Below are 22,419 nucleotides of genomic sequence, written 5' to 3'. Positions count from 1 at the left end.
AGGGAAGGTGGCAAAGGGGGACAAAGTTGTTAGATGATAGAGGGAAAAATGTTTAGGTTATGTGCTGTCAGAGAGGTTGTCGTTGATGCTCAGAGATCTTCTGTGTAAAGTTCAAGGAAGAAAAAGGGAACAGAGATTTGAGGCTTCAGCCGTCTTTGTCTTTCCTCTCTGAAGCCTGAGCTGATCCAAGAGGAAACAAACTGGAACTGAGCTGGAGTCCTCGCTCCTGTCAAGTCTGATTCAGGTACAGCTGCGCAAGAAGCCTGGAAGTCCCTGCGGTCGCGCAGAGACGGCACGTTTGTTAGTGTTTTGGTTTTGGTGGAAGTGCCCTCATATTATCTTCTGTCTGGCCAACATCAGTAAACTGAGGTACGTGTTTGACGTCAGTGCTTGTACACGGAGACGTGCCGATACGAGAGTTTATCGTTTTCTTTTTTTAAGAAGCAGGTCGGTCTCAAAGGATTTTCACTGACTGTGAATGTTTTTGCTTTGTTTTTGTTTTTTTGAAGTATGCCCCTCCTGTGCTCGCGCTTAGTTAAGATCACGTCACGTGTGTTTGACGTGTAAAGGCGAGGCTGCCTTGATGTTCATTCAAGCGAAATAAGATTGTGAATAAACATCTACTGTATGCAGTTTATTGACCTTGACCAATGTAAGTCATTCACATAATAAAGCATCCACAGTAAAGACAGCGTGAGCGAGCAGACTCAGCAGAAGAGAAATCAGTGGTGATGTGAAGATTCTCCATATGCACAGTTTGTCATACATTCATGTTTTTCCATGAAAAGGAGCTTAAAAAAGAACTTAATGTGTTTCCACTTCACACTTTACCTGAAAAACCTTTAAACAGTTACCTCGAGAGCTGTATTGATTTATTGAATTGGTTTGGATATTCACACAAACACAAACATAAGCATTTGTCATTTTTACCTCCAAAAAGTGGTCGCTTGCTCACTAGGCCTGTGTGAGACCTGTAGCACGGATCATCTGGCAAGTTGCTGGGAAAGTTTGTATTTCCTGATCAGTTACAAAAAGTTGCTAATTAATGCTGTAAAATGACTACTAGAGCCCCAGTGCCGCAGGCTTAGAAACTAGTAGTAACCACCGATTTCTATGGAAAACTGTATGTTCAGTGACTGGTTGGCAACTGGTTGCTGGAGGTTGCTGGCAGTCACTAGAGTGAGGTCAGTCACTGTGCTTTGCATGCAAGGCACACACTTGTCTGGAAACTACCGGTGACGAGGGTAATCTGTTAGCGCCTAAAACAAAAAAGAACAGTTTCACTGTAGCAACCTGTCATAGATTACTCCGTTTTCCCTCATGAGGTCTTCGGCTGGTGTCAGCATTTGATTTCACAGCAACTTCCAGAAATCTCCAGCAACCAACTCTGGGCCTGTGTGATTGGGGCCCAACGTGTCAGTAGTTTCCCTCCCAGTTAGCCTGTTTACATTTACGCACTGAGCTGCTGCACTTAACTTTTACCAAGTTTGTGCGTCCCGTAGACGCTTTTGTTATAACGCAATGAAACCTCTGCAGCCAGAGCAGCAGGATGACATGTGTGCAAATATTATTGTATCATTTAAACGTTTAACCTACCTCTAAATATACTTTAAATACTTTTTACAAGCATATATTTTATAGTTTACGGTCATTAAATGTCATAAGATGGACTTTTTCTTGTTGACTTTGTCAACCTGTTTGGTCACAAAATGCCTAATAAAAAGTAGCTGTTACTGTTCAGAGCTCAGCTAAACGTTCAGGCTGTAAATGTAAAACTCGCCTGTAGGACAGGAAGCTGTAAATACCAAATTCACATCTCTTCTATTGACAGTTATTTTTAGTTTAGTAGAGCAGTTTGCATGAAGGACAAACACTGTGCTCGCTGAGAGCCAGGTAGTCATCAGAGCGATGTTGCAGTAGAGAGCTCACGTGCACCTCCAGCTGTTCTTCTGAACAGAATTTCAAAATAAAATGAAGATGCTGGGATTTTTTAAAAAAAAAAGCCACTTTAGATTCATCTGAGTTGGTCGAGATATAATTGATTGAAGTGTTTAACATTAATCCCAAATTTAACTACGATCCTGCAGCATTAATACGTCTGGGATCCTCACTCTGTTCACCTGAAACCATTTTGCGGTTTTATTTGTTTGGGAAATGTAGGCAAATTCCAGGCTGGGAATACGAGCTCACAGCATTAAAACCGCAAGGGGGGGGGGATAGTTATTACAAGTAAAAGGGGGAGGGAGGGGGCGGATGAGGAAAAAAAGGCATGCGAGCCGGTTCAGATGGGACGGCCCGCCGAGTGAGCGCGAGAGGGGGGAAGAGACATCGGTGTCTGCAAGCGAGCATGGAGGGTTTTCCTTGGCCTTAGAAGTAAAGAGAGCAGAGAGGGTATGGGAGGAGAGAGAGTGTGTGTGTGTGTGTGTGTGACGCTGGTTCCTGGAAAAGCAGAGGGCTGCAGAATAAACAGGCTGCATGCCTGAGACTGCCCTGTGATGTCACCACTGGGCAAACGAGGGACGAGGGGAGGAGAGAGAAAGGAGCAGAGAGAGAGAGAGAGACGCCCATCAGGTTAAAACAGGAGGCGGGGGGGCGAATGCCGAGCCAAAAGTGACAGAGGCTGAGCTGGAAAAGACAAGTCAGATGTGCAGGACGTACCGTCCTTCCTTGTAACAGCCCTAAAGGAAGAAGAAGGAAGAGGGGAGGAGGAAAAACAAGGAGGAGAGGACGAAGAGGAGGAGGAGGAGAGCACTGATGGGTGCGTTTAACGGCCGCTCTGATTCACACCTTTCTCTCGTCTTTTCTGCATCATCTTCTCCTTTTGTGCGGCTCGCAATTAGCGCCGGTGCCTGAGATGTGAGGTGTGTTTGTGTGTGACCATCAGCGAGAGAGTGTGTGTGAGGCTTGTGTGTGTTTTCTTGTGGCAGAAGAACACAATGTTCGGGGAGAGAGTGTGTTTATGAGTTATGGATTTGCATTAGGAGCCGCGGCACTTTGATAAGTGTCGTTTTCAGCCGTAAACACATCTCCGGTGTGCTTTCCCCACTCCTCTCTTAGCACTTGCTATAGCTAATATTAGATGAGGAAAAAAATGAATGAAAAACGAAGAAATAGGCCTTATTCCAACCAGGACGTCAGATTGCAGGCCTGAAAGCGCAGCACGGAGTGCTTTTTAACCTTCAGCTAGCAGAGGACTGTGAAGTAGCTCGTTCAGACGCAGGAAAAATGATGACTGAAGAGCAAGAAAAGCAACTTTTCAAAGCAGAAGAGGCCAACGCTCTCAGTCTGTGGCAGCCTGCTGAAAGAATTATGCTGATAAGCTTTTGATAACTTTAGTTCTGTACAGGTTAAACTCGCGCCTCAGTTCTTCAAAGGGTGTGATAAGATCGTGAATCTTTTCAGGACCTTTGGAGGTCCAGAGTTTAAATACAGCATGTGCATTTAACTGCTTGGTCCTATACTGTTGGACTGTTGTGTGGAGCAGTTTCTCTTTTAAATAGTTGTGAGTGATTTTTACAGCTCCTGCAATGTGTCACAAAGAAGTTTGATGTTATTCATTACATGAACAGGTAGAGACATTCATCTATCCGTCAGCTGCTTTAAGGCCTTTAGACGCGTAACATTTGATCATTTTGCGTGTAAAACAGTTTTTTTGGACTCACTAATGCAGAGGTTCACAACCACGAATTTGATACGTTTAGTTTTTCAGATTTTTCTGATCCAAATGAGCAGATTCGACCAATAAGACCACTGCATTTGGCAACAAGCGTGTTTGTAGCTCAAAAGTGCTGAAAATAAAATCATATGGAAAAAGTCAAATAATACTATTTTACCTCAGGCACACAGCTAGACACTCGTCAGATGTGCTCACTACCTGACGCCCTTTATGATACAGCTTCAACCGCTGGGTCAGGTTCTCTCTGCTTCTGCTTTTGGATGAACGCAGAATCGCTGGTTCCTCGTTTTTATGTTAAGAAACATCAGGAGGGAACACGCCTGTATTTCGTGTAGTTTGTAAATCTCATGGAAATCTTCCATCAAGCCTTCACAATTACGGCTGACAGCGGGAGTTTCACTACAACCTCAGCAGCCGGTTCCTTCTTTAAAAAGCAAAACCCAAAGTTTTCCATGCGTTTCATTTATCTTTAGATCGGACTGCTTCTCCGTCTTTGCTCTGCACAGTGATTCACGGCTGTGGGAGTTCGTCTGTCTTAAACGAGCTCACCTCGCTCCTTCCCTCCTCGCCTGCTGGTCGGTTTCCAGATTGTAACCATCGTCGCTTCTAACATGAGCAAAGGGCCAGAGAGGAGCCAAAACTCAGGGCGTTGCTCCATTTTTAATTAAATATTGGGTACCTTGTTAAGCAGATTCACAAATGGAAAAGGAAATGAAAGAACAAAAAATCCAACCATGTAGGTTCTTTTCTTGGAAGGAAAGCAATAGCCGGCTAAAAGAAGGGACCTCATGACTGGGAAATGTCAAACCTCATGTCCTGCAGGGTTGAAACAAATCAACCAGCGCGGACTACTGACTCATACGTTGTGTTGTTGTTTTTTAAAATCCCCCACATGACGACAAGTCCTTAAGGAGCCGCTGGGTGTTGCTGCCCTGTTCTCCTATGGCATGGATGGCGGCAACCATGTGGATGTGTTTCACCCCGGCACACGGAAAACACCGGCAAGAAGGCAGCAAGCCGAGTCGTTTGAGATGTGCGGTTACACTGGAGGACGTTCAGAAGTTTTTTCTGTGGTCTGTCTGCAATCCATTGCAAGGATCTTCCATAAGAGGCTTTTTACACGTCTCTGTGATGCAGCGAGAGTGCGTCTGTGCTGGAGCCTGGAACAAACTGGAAATGTTTCAGAGGTTTGTCTGAGGAAAACAAAGATGTGATCAGTTTGTGGCTGTTTGAAAGGTCGAGCACGAATACGATATCCTCAAAAAAAAAAGAGTGTAAATGTGCCGCTGTGTGTTTTCTATGAGCAGACCTGGCTCTGAACCCTCCTATTAAGCGTGCCGCTGATGGCGTGTTTGCCTCTTTATTAACACAAAGTATCTCTGGCTCTCGCTGCACTCTCTGCAAACATGTAGGTAAATAATCAGCCAATCGACTCCTATTTATTCAGATTAAATGGGGAGGAAGCTGCCTGATTGGAGGGCTTCCTGGGCAGTGATTTGTGCGCAGCCGGGCTCCAGGTCAATGCGATCTTTGTGGGAAGACGCCGGGCTTCTGCAATTACACACGAAACCGGATTGTTTGGCTTTCCTTGTATATACAAAAGAGACAAGGGGACAAAAGGGCGCTATTTTTATGAAAGCTTTATTTAACACTTTCAGGGATCAGAGGTCAGGGGTTACTGTTGGAAAACATTCCTGGAAGTGGTATAAGCAGGAAAAAGCAACATATATGTGGCTATTAAGGTGATTTATTATCAGGGGAAATCCTTCGACCTTACATTGCATGTTCACTTGAGGCCGGATTTTGAAATAAAGGCGAGCAGATACGCAGGTATGCTTCCGTCCTAAAACTGCACAGCTGCTGGGGAGCGTGAAACCGCAGAGCTTCGAGTGACTTTTCAGGTGCTTTTCAGGCAGGTAGAAACACAGAACAACAGTTAGCAGGGCTTTGATTTAATCCCATTCATCCACGCAACCTTGCAGCTTTAAGTGCTCGAGAACAGGATCAATGTGACACATGTGAACATGTTACAGAGAGCCGTTGGGATCCACTCTCCTTTTTCCTATTTTCTGCTGCTGGGTGTCAATAGACTTTTATTAATTGCTTTCACGTGATAGTGGGCCCAATCTGTACGTTTCTAAGCTTTACTTTGCTGCTTGTGATGCTGCTAAAAATACACGAGGAGCTGATGCTCGCTGAGTGTCTGGAGAGGCTTTCGGTTAGAAAATACGTCCTTGAATGTTTTAATAATCTGTGGTGAGATGATGGTGATGATAATGTTGGCAGCTTGCTTTGCTGTGAGGTGTCACCACCTGTCAGGAGCAAACTAAAAAAGCAGATGCCTTTCTTCTTCTCTCCCGTCATCTTCCCTTGCAGTCGACATCAACTCTGCGCTGCCCCTTCGTCTCCCGCCGGCCGCCATCCCCATGGATCTGCGCGTGGACCATCACCAGCAGCAGCAGCAGGTGTCCTCGCTCTCCCCGCCCGCCCAGCAGTCGCCCGGCCAGCCCGGCGGCGGCAGCGGTGGCGGCAGCGTGGTGGCGGCATCGGTGCACGAGCAGCAGCTGCAGGCTGAGCTGCTGGCCCTGAAACAGAAGCAGCAGATCCAGCGGCAGATCCTCATCGCAGAGTTCCAGAGGCAGCACGAGCAGCTGTCCCGCCAGCATGAGGCCCAGCTGCAGGAGCACATTCAGGTACGGCCGCGTGTTTGTCAATGAATGAAGTTCAAGTGCTGGAAAAAAAGGAGGCATTCAAAACAAATCTGAAAAATTTGGCCCACGTTTTCCAGAAATGGCACTAGCAGTCCTTAAAGCTGCAGTTTCACAGCAGCCAAAAGAAGAGCAGTTAAAGCTGTGACGGCCCGGCAGGATTATTTGGACGTGATTGCACAGTGATTCCACCAATCACAGCTAGTTCACCTGTGAGTCCGTCTGTGAACAAAGGAAGGGCTGCTAACAATGCTGGAAGAAAATGTTTTTCTAGACTTGACAAGGAACACGCTAAAATCCAGTAGGAGGCTTCCTGTGCCGCCTGTTCAGAACATTTCAACTTAAAAGCAGCGCGTTCACCCCTCCAACCCTGTTCTGATCCGGTTCGGAAATGATTGAAATCCACCCTCAGTAGTAGGCACGCTCCATGATTCAGGAGCTTGTAGACAAACCTTTTTTTTCTGCATGACTTTATCAGTCTGGGGGAATTTTTTCACAGTCTTAGTCTGTTTTAGTCTGCTTCCATTTACTGTGGGTTGCAGCCACTCGTTTATGCACAGCTCTTAATGTCTGACCGCAGTATTTCAGTCGGTTTGAGGTCTGGACTTTGACTTTTTCATTCTTTGTTTTGCAGATTTGTTGTTCAGTTCAGTTCAACTTTATTTATACAGGGCCGAATCACAACAAGAGTCGTAAAAGCGCTTTAGATAGGCACAACTTTCTAGAAGCAAATAATACACACAGCCTTATTTGTGTTGCATCACCTTTATCAAGTACTCCCACTCGAACTAGTTCACTTCAGTTTTATTTATATAGCACCAAATCACATGAGTCGCCTCGAGGCACTTTATAATGTAAAGTAAAGACAGAGAAACCCCAACAATCAGACCCTCCCCTATGAGCAACCACTTGGAGACGGTGGGGACGAAAAGCTCCCTTTTAACAGGAAGAAACCTCAGGCAGAATCAGACTAGTTGTGGTTGAGAGGAGACATGCTGTGGAAAAGAGCCAGAGATTAATCATAACTAATGACCAAATACAGAGAGGTGTATAAGCACAGGAACACTCAGTGCATCATGGGAAGCGTCCAGCAGCTTAGATCAATTGTAGGATAACTAAGGGAGGATTCAGGGTCACCTGATCCAGCCCTAACTATATGATTTATCATATCTGCCTCCTGAATCCAAACTGGGAGCTGGTTCCACAGATGGACCTGAAAGCTGCAGGCTCTGCCTCCCATTCTACTTTTAAATATTCAACACTTGGCTTTAAAAGCAGCAGAGTATTGAAAACAGACAGACAACAGCCTCTTCTGGTCCACAGCTCAACAGATCAGCATTAGACCTGGTCGCGGTCTTTCCAGAGGACTGCACACTAGGGCTGCCACAAACGATTATTTTGATAGTCGACTAGTCACCGATTATTTTTGCGATTAGTCGACTAATCAGATCATCATCCATTGGACGTAAAACGTACAGCTTATTGCACCAGCAGCATCTGCTCTTATATAACTATCATTAGCTTACAGCTTTAAGTGTTTAAGGTCTGTGCTAACTAAAAATAAAGACAAGATGATAGTTTATTCAATTTTAATGAAATTTGCAGATTGTTTTGGTGAAGTTTAATAAACTCCTTGCTTTCTAAAATATAACAGGACACTGGAGTATATTCTGGAGCATCTCACACTTCTGATAATCAGCTGTCTGCTTGATGTTTATTCAGCTGTGTAAAAACTATAACTTTAATCTCAGACAAACCGATTTACTCAGGAACAAATAAAATACTAAAAAAAAAGCCAAACAATAACATTTTAAGTTATCTAAGTGACTCATATATATTTAACCTGAGTAGCGAAAGACGGCGGTGGGTTTGAAAATGATTTGTGGGGAGTCCGGTGTTCTCACGGCGCTAGTGACCTTGCCCCCGGCTAGCTATCGAGCTAGTGGGTAACAGATGTCTCCGAAAACGTCGGAGCGCTTTTGAAAATATGTGGTGTCTTGATAAACTGAGCAGATATTTGAGGTTTACACAGCTACATTCTCGCCTGAAAATATGTTAAACGTTTATTTTGTGACCCAGAAAGAATAATAAGAGTAACATTAAAACTAACTAGCTGCCGCCATTGTTGGAAACTGCGCTGGGCCGCGCTATGAATTCTGGGACACAGCTGCTTCTTCTTCTTCTTCTTCGGGGTTTAACAGTAGCTGACATCCTTGTACATGCAATGCTGCCATCTTCTGTTTCAGTCCGTTATTACACTCTTAAATCCTGCCACTTATTCCTGCGTCTTTTGTGATCTTACAAAGCTTCAAACGACACGTCGACTATTAAATCAGTCGTCGACGATTTTGATAGTCGACGTAATCGTGACTAGTCGACAAATCGTGGCAGCTCTACTGCACACAAGCACATTTACGTAGGTTGCAGACTCTGGAGGCTCAGTTTAGATTAATACCTACCACTTTACCGTAAATTCACCGTAACATGGTTATTGGGTAACTGCTAATAGCTAAACGGCTAACATTAATGTGTTGACGTTTATTATAACTTTTAAATACGTCAGCGTGGTTGAAACAGGAGCTTTACTGACCTGTTGAAATTCCTCAGAGTGATGTTCAGTGTTTTGAGGTATCGACACTGCTGCAAATGGGTAATCAAAGAAATTTGAGTTTTTTGTATCGATTGGTTACTAATTTTAAATTTGTCAGACTTCTGGTAAGCATCGGCTCTCTCCACGATCATTGTAAATGCGGCTAATAAGCCCTGAAGAGTGAAGCAGTAAAACTGTTAATATTTTTTTGTTGTTTTAAATACACAGGTTGTAATATTGTTGTTGTCAGCGAGGAACAAACGCTGTGTTGGACACTGATTTCACTTTAATTCTTCCATCAGTGTAAAAGCAGAGCAGCGGGCCTGTTACTCAAACCTATTTAAAACTGTCCTAAACAAAGCAAAGACAGACTTTGATGTAGTCTGCCGCGGGATTCTTCATTAGCAGACTAAACTCAGCCTGTGAGACCTTTAAATGCTGCGAGTGAAGAGGGAGCAGAGAACAAGGAGGCAGTCTGCCTTCATTTATTTTAACTCCAGAGATGGAGAAGAGCAATATGAGCATGTGGTTGAAGTCGGAAAATGTGCGAAAGACTTTTTTCCCCTGGTGTTACATAAGTTATGCACAAGCCCTGTTGTAGCCTTACTTTAAATATCCAGAAATATACGGTGTGCTCAGGGCGACGTGAAAAAGTGAAAAGTTCGGTTTGGTGTGAACGGCCCGGGCCGGACGCTTGGGGAACATAAACAGAGCTGCACAGCAGTGTGCGCTGGAGCTTGGATCACATGTCACAGTGACCTGGAAATACAAAGTGAATCTAGATCATCACGCCCACACGCCGAAGCTTTAATACATCAGCCCCCCACCCCCACCCCCGAGAGCGCCGGAGCGCTCCCGAGAGGCAGAAATGTCACATAAAGATATTCCAGTATTTGCTCTTTTTTAGAAGAATACTGCTGTAATATGAATTGTAATACACGCAGATACAGCTGAACTACTTATTATTTCAGGACTTAGAATAAATTGTCTAAAAATGGATTGTGGGGGCAGAAGATCAGATGGCGACGTGCAGGATTACATTAGTTTGAATGTCACATGCAAGTCTTTGCTCTCTTGATCTCTTGGTGCTCAGCTTCCCTCTTTACGAACCTTTTTATTTATTCTTTCCTTTTCTCGTTTCTTTCGAGCTTGTCTTGCCTTTGTCTTTTTGTGCTTCCTTCTTCCTTACTGGTTCTGCTTTTTTCCCCTTGCTCTTCCCGTCTCTAATTTTCTCCTTTCTTGTTCCTTCTCTCACTTCTTCCTTCTGTCTTCACATTTAAACTTTTCCCTCATTTGTTTGTGTGTCATCCGCTCCTCCTACTTTCTTCTGTCTCTTACTTTTGGTTTACATTTTTCTTCATTTAATTTTTTTTGTTTTTGTATTTCACTGTTTTTTTCCTCTTCCTGTAATTTCACTCTATTGTATCTTTTTCCTTTCTAGACGTTTAAAATGATCCATTCAGTCTTGTGATCATGGTCCTGTTGCACGACCCCGTTTGGGTCCAACCTTATCTGTTGGACAGATAATAATAATAATAATAATGGAGTGGATTTATATAGCGCTTTTCAAGGCACCCAAAGCGCTTTACAATGCCACTATTCATTCACTCTCACATTCACACACTGGTGGAGGCAGCTACAGTTGTAGCCACAGCTGCCCTGGGGCAGACTGACAGAAGCAAGGCTGCCATATCGCGCCATCGGCCCCTCTGGCCAACACCAGTAGGCAAGTAGGGTAAAGTGTCTTGCCCAAGGACACAACGACCAGGACAGAGAGCCCGGGGATCAAACCGGCGACCTTCCGGTTACAGATGCGCTTCCCAACCCCCTGAGCCACGGTCGCCCACAATGACCTCACTTTGACTCTACTGTGGTATAGAGTGGATTTCATCATTGTATCGATGACTACAAGGTGCTGAGGCCAAATCGTGGCCCTTCACCACCATGCTTGACAGCTGGTATGATGTATTTGGTTGTTGTGCGTCATGGTCAAACTTTGGTCTCATCCAAAGGACATTGTTTCAGAAGTCTTGTGTTTTGTTCAGATGCAGCTTTGCAAACAGAAATTGTTCTTGTCCTGTTATTTTAAAGAAAAGAGATTTGCCCCTTGTTACCCTCCAACCTGTTCGGTCTTTTTCCAGCTGCACTGTCATGAACTTTAACATTTACCATTTTAACTGAAGCCTGCAGAGTCTGAGATGTAGCTCTTGGGTTTTTTGCAGCGTCTCCGAGCATTGCACGCACTGACCTTGAGGTGAATTTGGGGTGAATTGTCCACTCCTGGGAAGACTGGCAACTGTCTTGAATGTTTTGTACTTGTGAATAATCTTTCCCAGTGCAGAATAATGGACTTCAGATTGTTTGGAAATGACCTTACAATGCTTCCCAGACTGATGGGCAGCACGAGTTGCCTTTGTTTTTTCCTCCTTGGCATCGTGTTAACACACAACTGAATGCTCCAGACCAGCAACCTTACAAAACTTCTGCTTTTACAGAGGTGCTCAGAATTACTGGTGATCGGCTAATCAAGTGCATATGATTAGCAGGACTTAGAAAGCTGGAAGGGTGCACTTCTGCATTTTGTTAAATAATCTGTTGTAGGTTGTATTCACCTCATGTTAAGAGCTGCTAAGGACTAGGTTACATTTTTACTATGTTCTGATATGTAAAACCTTCAGACTATAGGGAATTATGATGCATTTATTGTAAATTCCGTACACAGGGCTGCACATAAGTGGTCCGCAGGTGCGCATTCACTGTCAAAATAAAAGACGCGCGTCAGATAAGAAGTTGGAACGCGCGTTTGCTGGAACGCGTACATAAGATGTTCTGGAGGAGCGGGAATACGCACTTCTTTTGCGGTGGAGGAACACCAAAGTTTTCCGTCCTGTTTTGTCATTTTTGTGATGCCGAGGGATGAGCGAGGATATCTGAAGGTGCGTTTGAGTTGTGGCGGCGCGCAGATGGAGGAGAGTGACGCACAGACTGAGCAGTGAGGCCTGTCCTCAATCAGCTCCTGTGTGCACGCACGCACAGAAATCTACAGCCATTAAAACCTAAACATCCTCTTAAATGTCAGCAAGCACTCGAACACATGCCCACAGTAGCACATACTCGAGTACCCATAGCAGCAGGCGTACATACGCTGATTCACATGCTAACAACGGGGAACTCTCAGAAATTGAGACAGTCGGAAACTCTTCAGAGTATTTAGTCAAAAAGTGGCAACATTTTCTATAATAATAATAATAATGATAATAATGGATTGCATTTATATAGCGCTTTTCGGGGCCCTCAAAGCGCTGTGTACATCTCTGGCCTAGTGAGCCACAGGGGTTTGGGCTGTGTGAATGTGGGTGGCGAGGTTACTTTGAGCCTTGCCACCCACTCAATCCCTTATCCCCCAACCTCGATTGAAAGACCAAAAAAAGGAAAAAGGATTCAGGCGTCGGGCTGGAAGCCAGCCAGACAGCCGATGAGCTTTTCTCACGGGCCCCACCTCACCTTCCTCTCACCTTCAGCCGCTAATTTATTCACAGACCGGTCTCGAGCATTTGATTTACCCTGGCGGTAAACACGAGCGCATGTCCCGGCTACTGAGCGTTTATTTACACTTCTTAAAAAAATAAAAAGACGCCATCACGACCTGATTACATGCCGTTACAGTAAACTAATCAAATATTGCCACTGGTTTCACAATGATAAGGGAGAAAGGAGCCCAGGGTGTTGATTCCTTGGCACATCAGCGAGAGGTCATTATGTTGCTGGCGGAGTGCAGGCAGCTTGCCTATTTATTCCATATTACAAAGTGATTCGGAGGCTTGACTCTGTACTTTATGTTGTTGAAATTACGGCTGCGAAAAGGGTGAAAGTGAGCTTCAGCCTGCGTTTAATTTAATTGATGCTTTTATCCACAGTCAGGCTCTGGGTCTTAGGACACTCAAGTGGGATGAAGAGGTGTCTCCAAGCACAGGTTGGCTTTTACTGTGATTTTATTTTTGACCTTTTTGGTTTCAGCACAAGCCGTCAGGGCACAGGTGAGTTTGTTTCTGCGGTATAAAAGCACAGGGAAGGCAGATTTCAGAGCATTTAACAGATGCTCTTCTGTCTTTTTTCTGAGGAAGAAGCAGATTGGATTATGTGTTTTTTTACTAAAGCCTCATCCCCCTGTTAAATTGTTTATATTTATTTAAAGGCTTAAGCTTCTGGCCTGAGGTTTTTGGGGATTGTTTTTATAGAACTGCAAAGGTTTTATTTCTTTCCCCCTCCTTTTTTTTCTTTAAACAGCTGTCAGATGTATTTACTTCAGATGGCAACTCAAGCAAAGCAGAAATGGGACTACTCAACTTTTAAAGACGACCAAGTAATGAAATGGTTGCATTTTTAAGATCTTTGCAAAGTGATGGTATCTGATAAGGCGAGCAGGTTTAGTCCGTGAAGTGAGCCAGTAGCATCAGCGGATTTCTTTGGTGCAATAGATTTAGTATATTTAATTTAGGCATATAAAACTTCACCATCATGCTATGATTTTCTTTCCTTTAAGCTCCTGACGTTCTTAAAAGTCGTTCGAATTTGAGCACCCAGAATGTCCGGGATCACAGACGGTGATTGTTTTGTTTCCTGTTCAGATTCTTTTGCCATATGATGATGATGTCACATGTCATATGGACCATCCATTTGCTGTGACACTTGTGTTTAATACTCAGATCCACTGATCTGGAAGAGCCACTGTGATTCAGGCTCTTATGTGCGCTCAGATTGTGGGGAAATAAAACGTCTTCGGGACTTAAAGTTGTTCGATCGGTGCAAAAAGCGCGTCCAAAGAGCAAGTTAACACCATTTCACAGCCACAAGGTGAAAATATGACTATATAAGAAAGTAATCATGGATTGAAGGTGAGCCTAGGATCAAAATGTAGGTAAACAATGAGACCTTTCATATGCCGTGACCTGTTTTGATCAACCAACCAATCCTTCATGTTGACATGACCTTTAAAAATGAACCCCCAAAATTCCCTTCTTGAGGTTAAAGCCACAAATGAAACTTCTAAGGCACTAATGCTTGTTCCTGCTCCTCTGCATCATAGACATTAAATTGGTGCAGCTTTGCTACTGAAAATGTGATATATCCTGTCAAGTTGATGCAACAGAAATTGATTTTGGCTTCAGGTTGTGACATCTGGAGCTGAGTTTTAGGCCTGAAAATTGAATGTCTGTCTCTTGTTCTTACAGACGTGAGGGCTCAAAAATGCTTTCACCCACCTCAGAGTGTAAAACCTTTGCACTTCTTCATTAAATGCACTAATTGTATCATACATAAAAAATCAATGATGTGATTCTGAGGGGGTCACGTGGGAACTTTTTAAAAAACGGTTGATTTATGTGGAATGACCCAAGTGGTAATAGTTCTTCATATACAGTAGCCTACTGTATACTACCGACCCCAGCCAGTCGCAGCAGCTGGCCACATGGATCTGCTGGAAGTTTCTCCCTGTTAAAAGGGAGTTTTTCCTTCCTACTGTCACCAAAATGCTTGTTTACAGGCGGTCATCTGATTGTTGGAATTTTCTCTGCATTATTGTGGTCTTTGTCTTACAATATTAAGCACCTTGAGGTAACTGTCATTGTGATTTGTTGCTGTATAAATAAAATTGAATTGAGCTATTAGAAAAAGCGTATTTGTGAGTTTCACGTGGTCACTGGTAGGTAGCATAGCAACAGCAGTGACTGTAGTGAGACATGCTCACAAAAGTATGGGATGAGTTTGTTGTTTGGACATGTGTGGTGATTACGGAGAAGGAAACATAAAGCTCTTGTGAATATGGTAAATATTGTATATAACCTTGTAGTTTTCTGTGTTTTTGCATGCTCGTATTGTTGTTGACCTATTTATTCCTGCTGTGTTCACTCTGCTGCTCTAACAATGTGAATTTCCCAACTCTGTGACTAATAAAGCCTATCTTATCTCATCTCATGATATGTAGACAGATAGATGTGAGGGCTAATAAGGAACAGTTCCAAACTTCCGTGCAGGATACTTGGAATTATCTGCAATCAGTCGCCCGTTTGGTGAATATTTGCTAATGTGATTGTGGTCTTTCTTCGTGCAGCAGCAACAGGAGCTCCTGGCTTTGAAGCACCAGCAGGAGCTGCTGGAACATCAGAGGAAGATGGAGAACCACCGTCGGGAGCAGGAGCTGGAGAAGCAGCAGAGAGAACAGAAGCTGCTGCTGCTGAAGAACAAGGAGAGGGGCCAAGAAAGTAAGTTGAAGCAAGATGAGTGATACTGAGAGCGCTAGCAGTCAAACTGAATCTGAAGCCAAGCCTGCGCCCTGTAGCCAACTTTCCCAGTTTGAACAGCAAAACCATATGAAATCATATATTGAACCAGTATAACAGCAAATGTAACTTATTTATTTTCTCTCATCTTCAGTTCACACTTTGTCACCACTGGTGCCTCAGTATGTCACTATCTAAGCTGATCAAAGCTCCTACGAACCTGCAGTTGTCATACAGAATTCTCTACCACATCTATACTCACAACAGAATCTGCTGTGAATCTCTGTGGGTCGTACCCAGTAATGAATCTAATCTGGGTTTAACTAAAACATAACAGGAGCCAAGTTGTGCTTGTTGCTAACCACTGTTTGTGGGAGTCTTTCCTCTGAGTTTAATAAATACCTTCAGGTTTATAGGATCCATATGAGTGTCCCCAAAGAAAGAGACTTGCGTGCATTTATGTTTTCCATAAATACATACAGAACTTAACCTACTGGGATGCATCAACAGGATAACACTGGAAACAATAATTAGAGGTTGTCGTCCCCATATTAGTAGCTTACGTTATGAACAGCATTTGATTTCACACTCAGTTCAGTGTTACAGTTACAGCATATAATGTCGTGTGTAGGGTACCCACCACCACCACCACCACCACCACTACTGTGAGCTATTGTTTCCTGTCTATACAGTCAGGAAGCTTGGTAGCATCTGCCAGAGTTATCGAGAACTCTCTGTTCAAAAGGACCGTTGTGTTTGTGCGCTTCTGTGCGTGTGTGTTTGCATGTCTGTGTATTTCCATTTTACTTGGAGAACCTGTGTATTTACTGTGGTAAACGAGCTGTATTAGCCTTGGCTGGAGCTGGGCCGAGTTGTTACCGCTGCCTGCTGGATGTCTCTCAACAGTTCATTGAAAGCAAGTGGACAGGAGTCCTTGAGAGCCGTTTACACACTATATGGAAAATGGTTACAGATCGTGTGTGTGTGTGTGTGTGTGTGTGTGTGTGTGTGCGCGTGTGTGTGTGTGTGTGCGCGTGTGTGTGTGTGTGTGTGTGTGTGTGTGTGTGTGTGTGTGTGTGTGTGTGTGTCCAAAAGAGCAAGAGAGAGGACTGCAGTGTTTGCTCTCACGTGTATCTGCAAAGGTGCAGTTTGTGGTCTGTAAATTTCTTAGTTTGTAGCGTTTTTCTTTCTTACCACAGTTCTTTATCCAAGAAGTCTGTTTTTGCTGATTCACTGTAAGACGAGAGCATGGTTTTTTGATTGATTGGTTATTTTAGTAATTAATCCGCTGATTCTTTTCTCAACTGATTCTTTTCATTTTAAAAATCGGGAGATAGTCGCAGTTACTTAAAGCCCACTTTCGTATCTTTCTATTCAGCACCCCAGATTACACAGAAAACTGAGACAAACACTAATTTCTGCCTAAACGTCTGAGGAAGGTCAGACGTTCAAGTTTTACTGTTCAATGACTTCCAGTTGACGAGTTGATTTTAGCTTCCAGATGGGATTTATGCATAATAAGTTTAGAAAATACAAGACAACTGAACAAATTAGCCCTCTCCCTGTTAAAAGGGAGGTTTTACTTCCCACTGTTGCCAAGTCCTTGCTAATAGGGAGTCTAATAAGCTTAATTTATAACAGTATGTTTGCACTGAAGCACCGCAGCAATTTCCTAATGTTGTAAACCCGCTCAACATTTGGCAATAAAACCCTTTCTGATTCTGATTCTGATCTGATTGTTGAATTTCCTCTGAAGATAAAGATGAGACTTTCTGGAAAGAAAACATTAATAAATCTTTGGTCCTGATTTTGACTTCTTTTCTTTATATGCTGGCAGTGATGTGGATGTTTTGTCTGAGTGGCAACAGCTTTCAGAATACTGGAGCAGGTATTCGTGCAATAAGTGGTGTTAAATGGTACAAAGCTGTGGCAATGTTTGATTCCCCCCTTAGCTTCTGGGGGCAGTGTCCTATATCTCAGGAGTCCAGACTCAGGAATCTGTAGTCAGTTGATATGTGTGCAAGTTTTGGTTTAAGATAAAAACTAAATCGCCGCCAAACGAACTCTAAACTTTTAACCTGCATGTAGTGATCGGTTATCCAAAATTACCTGATCTGAGGATTAGGAATAAGATCTCTCCTGTTGGAGGTCTTAGCTGGGATAGTCTAGTTACACTGTCTCATCTCATGCCTATAGATGTTACATATGAACATGCAGATATTGTTAGGGGAATTTAAACGGGGGGATTTAGTGGCAGAAACACACACGGGCACAGGATCGCGGTGAAGCAGATTTATTTACAGTGACAGGGGAATATTTACAAGGGAAGGGGCTATGTACAGTGGCCGGGAAAATGTGCGAGGAGACAGAGCCGAGGGGATGAAACGGAGCCGAGGTATGCGGGAGGATAGATGGCGCACCGGAGCTACCTGAGGACGAGCGACAAAACAGAGTTAGGGGATAACGTCGAGAGTAAAACTGAGGCGGACGGGGAGAGTTGGAGAGCTTACTTGAAACACTGAAATACAGGTATGGCAGTGGTCACAGGCCGGCGCGAGGTAAGTCTCTGTCACAGATCCAAAGAGGGCCAGCACACACAGGCAGGCGGCGAGACAGGCTGGTGCAGAGGGAAAGCAGGCAGGAGACGGATCTTAAAACATGCAGCTCAGTAGCGCGGAAGCAACAGATTAATCTTGCAAAAGCAGGTTACCACTTGTGGAAGCGACGATACTGCGACACCAGACGTCCGTTACTCAGCTCCATAAATGCTCCCACTGATGACGTCCGATACGCCGCCGGAATGCCATCAAGCACCGCCCCGCCTACCTGCGTCTCGAAAAGGGAAACAAAAACCCAGGAACAACAACACGCATGCCCACCAACTCCTAATAGATATGTGATTACAGAGATTAGCCATTTAAAACTGGAGTCCATCCATCCATCTTTCCTTCCACTAATCCAATTTAGGGTGGCAGGGGCGGCCTGGAGCCTATCTCAGCTGTCATAAAGCGAGAAGCAGGCTACTCCCTGGACAAGAGGCCAACATTCACGCCCGCATTCACATGTAGAATCACCAGTTAACCTAAAGCCATGCATGTCTTTGGACTGTGAGAGAACCAGAGTACTCACAGAGAATCCACACAAGTCGTGGATTCTAACCCAGGACTTGCTGTGAGGCAGCACTCTGCCACCCACAGTATTAAAAACCTAATGAAGACAGTATCTGCTTTGAAACATGTTACAGTGGAAGAGTGTAATAGGGTTCGTTTCACACTTAAGTGAAAAAGATCAAACTGATTATGAGAATTGTGATGAGACATCCAACTATCGCGTCAACCACCCATGGACACTTGGCCCTTTTCCGCGCAGTCTTCCTACAAGTTCAGTCGCGGTGGCTAACTTGTTATGGTAATTGCTCGTGATGTAGCGTACATTCAGCTGTAATGACTTTATCCGTGGCTTTCTCTTTCAGGCGCTGTGGCCAGCACCGAGGTGAAGATGCGTCTCCAGGAGTTCGTCCTGAATAAGAAGAAGGCACTGGCCCAGCGTAGCATCAACCAAGGAGGCCTCCCCAACGACTCTCCCTACTGGTACCGGTGAGGAGCATCTTTTGTGGTATTAGCTCAGCTAGTAATGCACATGATACACTCAACCAAAAAGTTTGTTTGACATCAAATCATTCTCCCTCCTGTCAGTGCGCGAGCCGCCGCTGATTCTTTGTAATGACTGTAAGCAGCAGAAGACTCCTGAACGCATCTGCAGGTCTTTCTAAGTGTAGGATGGTAATTCTGTCTCTGACAGCGGCTGAATAATGTATTGGATTGTATCTTAATCTGTCAGCGAGCTTCCTCTCCTCCACACCTGCCACACTGTGTGAGCCCGACTGAAAGATGGATCTAGCAGGGTTATGAAACAAAGATGGCAGCCCGCGCACACACACATATGCTCACACGCACACGTGATAGAGCTGCATATTGGAAGCTGATGATAGGGACCCTCACATTGAAGACTTGGCCTTGGATGGTTATTGTAGCATCTCGGGAGCCTTGTGCAGGTGTGCACACTTGCTGTTTCCTCTTTCTAGGTTTGGTGGCCTCCTGTCACATGTTTTTTATTGCCCGTCAGTGACATTGTAGACAGCGTGCTCAATGCAAGCTACAGAATTTAATATACAAACACACATCAGTTATATTTATATATAAATACTCCAATCACTGGACGCCAACTTTTCCTACTCGCAAGGAGTTTGCAGTCCTGGTTTGACTCTGTGTGAAGGAAATTGTATATTTTGTATGAAAATGTATATGCAGTTGACTTTTCTCTCTGTGTAAATAACTCAGAACTGTAGAATAAAAGCACAGCCCTTAAATTAATATTAGCGCTCACTACTGCTGACACAGGCCTGACATATATTCGCCTCTGTCAGTGCGCCCCAGGGTGGCTGTGGCTACAATGTAGCTGCCATCACCAGTGTGTGAATGTGTGTGTGAATGGGTGGATGACTGGATATGTAAAGCGCTTTGGGGTCCTTAGGGACTAGTAAAGTACTATACAAATACAGGCCATTTACCATTTACCATATTTAGCTTTGAAGTTCAGCCCTGGATGTAGCACATCCGAATATTATTCCCTATGACTACATGCGTCTTTGTGCTACAACAAAAAAGGACTGAAACCACAAATTGCAAACGCAAAACCAAATAAATAACGTTACATAATCTTGATGTGTGACCCAGTGAAACACCCACAAGTGTTGACTTTCAACAGCTCAAAGTAACACAAAGTGTATCTTTCTATATCTGCCTGCTTCTCTCCTTTTCTACGCCTCTCTCTGTAATCTAAATTTCTCCACTCATTGGACTCAGTTTGGAAGAGACAAGTGTGTGCATCCGCTTGTCAGGAACATGCATTTGGGTCAAAGCCAACACGGCTTAACTTTGCCTGCAAACACCACCTTATTTTGCAGGCAGTGAACAGATGGCAGCACATTTCTTTGTTCTTGCCAAGGGATTTGCATGATGCTTTAATCATAAAGATCTATGACAGCCATGAAGTTCGTTACTTTGTCTGGATTACTCATTGAGTCACGTGTACAGTGAGTTATCGGTGTTTTGCCTTGTTGCACATGTTTTGTGATCTTGGTGGCCCCTTTAATACTGTGTGTGTGTGTGTGTGTGTGTGTGTGTGTGTGTGTGTGTGTGTGTGTGTGTGTGTGTGTGTGTGTGTGTGTGTGTGTGTGTGTGTGTGTGTGTGTGTGTGTGTGTGTGTGTGTGTTTTGCAGCAAAACCCAGCACAGCTCTTTGGACCAGAGCTCGCCTCCACAGACTGGCGTGTCCACCTACAACCACCCTGTGCTGGGCGTCTACAACCCCCGGGATGACTTCCCACTGCGAAAGACTGGTGCGGTCCCCACACACACACATACGCATGTGGATACACTTTGTTTTGGCAGTGCAGACTCATCTATTTGCTGCATGCACACATGAGAATTACACACACACAAACACACACACACACACATTGAAAGTTTAATGTCCAGTAGCTGCCATGTAGACTCACATCTAGAATTATTTAGATGGCACTGAGCACTGCTCCATTAATCACATCCAGATTAGGCTGTCAGGGTCTCCCAGCATTCCCTACATGAGAGCAGTAGAGAGTGCAAGTGTAGGTAAGTGTAGTTCAGTACAGTGAGCACTAAGAAACATCAGCTTGACACTGATAGTTTGAATAGTAAAAAGTTACTGTTTTTTACCAAAATATGACAGCTATATTTACTGTTATTTCCTTTAATGTATTGGATATTTGAATATTAAGACTAACTGGCTTGAGGGCTGTGTTAGTAGTGAAGAACTCCAATTACCTTTGGAGTTCCCCAGGGCTCTGTTCTTGGTCCTCTTAAACTTCCACATTTCCACAGGTGCTTTTGCAGGTGTCTTTTCTTCAATGTTTAAAAAGCCACTCTCCCTTTACATAACAACATAGCTCAGTGAATTTGGGTGTGGTACTACTATAATGTGCCACCAAAGCAGCAAGTCAGTTGGTGAAATTTCAACTGCCTTACATCAAGTACAATGCCAAGCATAAAGCACACTACCAGTAAACTCTGGAGCAGTTTTAAAAAAAATAAACCTCTATTTAACCCGGAGAAAATAAACTCTTAAGTAGGGATGGGTATCATTTAGGTTTTATCCGATACCAGTGCCAAACTGGTACTTTAACGGTGCTCGAACTGGTGCTTAAAGAATGGAGAACACACAATTTGTCCTAAACCTCTCATGTTTAACTGTTTTCCACTTTTTCTTTGGTCATTTTAGCCTTTTTAGCCAGGGTGAAGGGAGTATCTGCCATCAAACAAGAAGACAGCCGCATGTAGCTATGATGATGTTTGCTAGTTCACCTTACATGCATTAATGTAATAACGTGGTTAGCCTACTCAACGTAAATTACACACGAACAACATGAAGCTACTCACGCAGAGAAGAACGGCTGCTGCTGCATCATCATCCTCATCATTTCTGCTACACTGGCAGGGCTAGGGGCCAGGACTCTCCTCTTTGGGTTCTTGGGGGATGTTGCTAACTCCGGGTCCGATAACAGGCACCACACCCGCAGTAGATGTGCTCGGTGTGAGGTCTCGCAGCAAGCTATCAAATACGGCGCATTTCTCGGCTTTTTAAAAAAACGCTATGCGTCGCCAGGTGTTTCATCGGATTCGAGGTGTTACCTCCTTTGACAGTATCACAGTATCAGCTTAAAGCACTTGTTGCTGCTGAGTTTGCATATTTTGCTGTGAAGTACAGCCAGACTTTGACAGCTTCGCCTTGGGCATTTTTAATCTGTAGCTCTGCTCTAAAAGAACGTACGTACCTGGGCCCGCCTACTACGCTCGCAAAGGTAAAATGATTGGCTAAAATCTAAAGTGTATCACATCTCAGGAAAAAAAAGCACCGAAATGTGCGCTGCTTTTCGGTCTGGTTACTACCGTTTATGTCAGAACCGGTGCCATCATGGCACCGGACACCGGTACCCATCTCTACTCTTAAGATTGAATCTCTTTTACAAGAGCATCCTGGCCAAGAAGGACAGCAGTACTATTATAAGTTGCATAAATTAACAGCACATACACATACAAAACAATACACCAGGTGAGTACAAGCTTTGAGA

General features: G+C 44.1%; 1 protein-coding gene across 7 annotated transcripts in view; it reads left to right on the top strand.

Annotated features, from left to right (window-relative positions):
• Positions 1-22,419, top strand: part of LOC101464986 (histone deacetylase 4) — an 88,100-nt gene that overhangs the window by 28,822 nt on the left and 36,859 nt on the right. For 6 of the 7 annotated variants that reach the window (XM_004575193.3, XM_014413490.3, XM_004575191.3 and 3 more), the window contains 4 exons: positions 6,053-6,369; positions 15,084-15,234; positions 18,725-18,848; positions 20,534-20,652. In XM_004575193.3, coding sequence (XP_004575250.1) covers positions 6,053-6,369; positions 15,084-15,234; positions 18,725-18,848; positions 20,534-20,652 — 711 coding nt within the window. Of the gene's footprint in view, positions 1-2,567; positions 2,759-6,052; positions 6,370-15,083; positions 15,235-18,724; positions 18,849-20,533; positions 20,653-22,419 lie in introns of those variants that run through there. The other variant, XM_076880636.1, reaches the window with a different exon arrangement.

Source organism: Maylandia zebra, linkage group LG23 (assembly GCF_041146795.1).
Source record: "Maylandia zebra isolate NMK-2024a linkage group LG23, Mzebra_GT3a, whole genome shotgun sequence".
NCBI lineage: Eukaryota > Metazoa > Chordata > Actinopteri > Cichliformes > Cichlidae > Maylandia > Maylandia zebra.
This window is presented reverse-complemented; position numbering and strand designations above follow the sequence as displayed.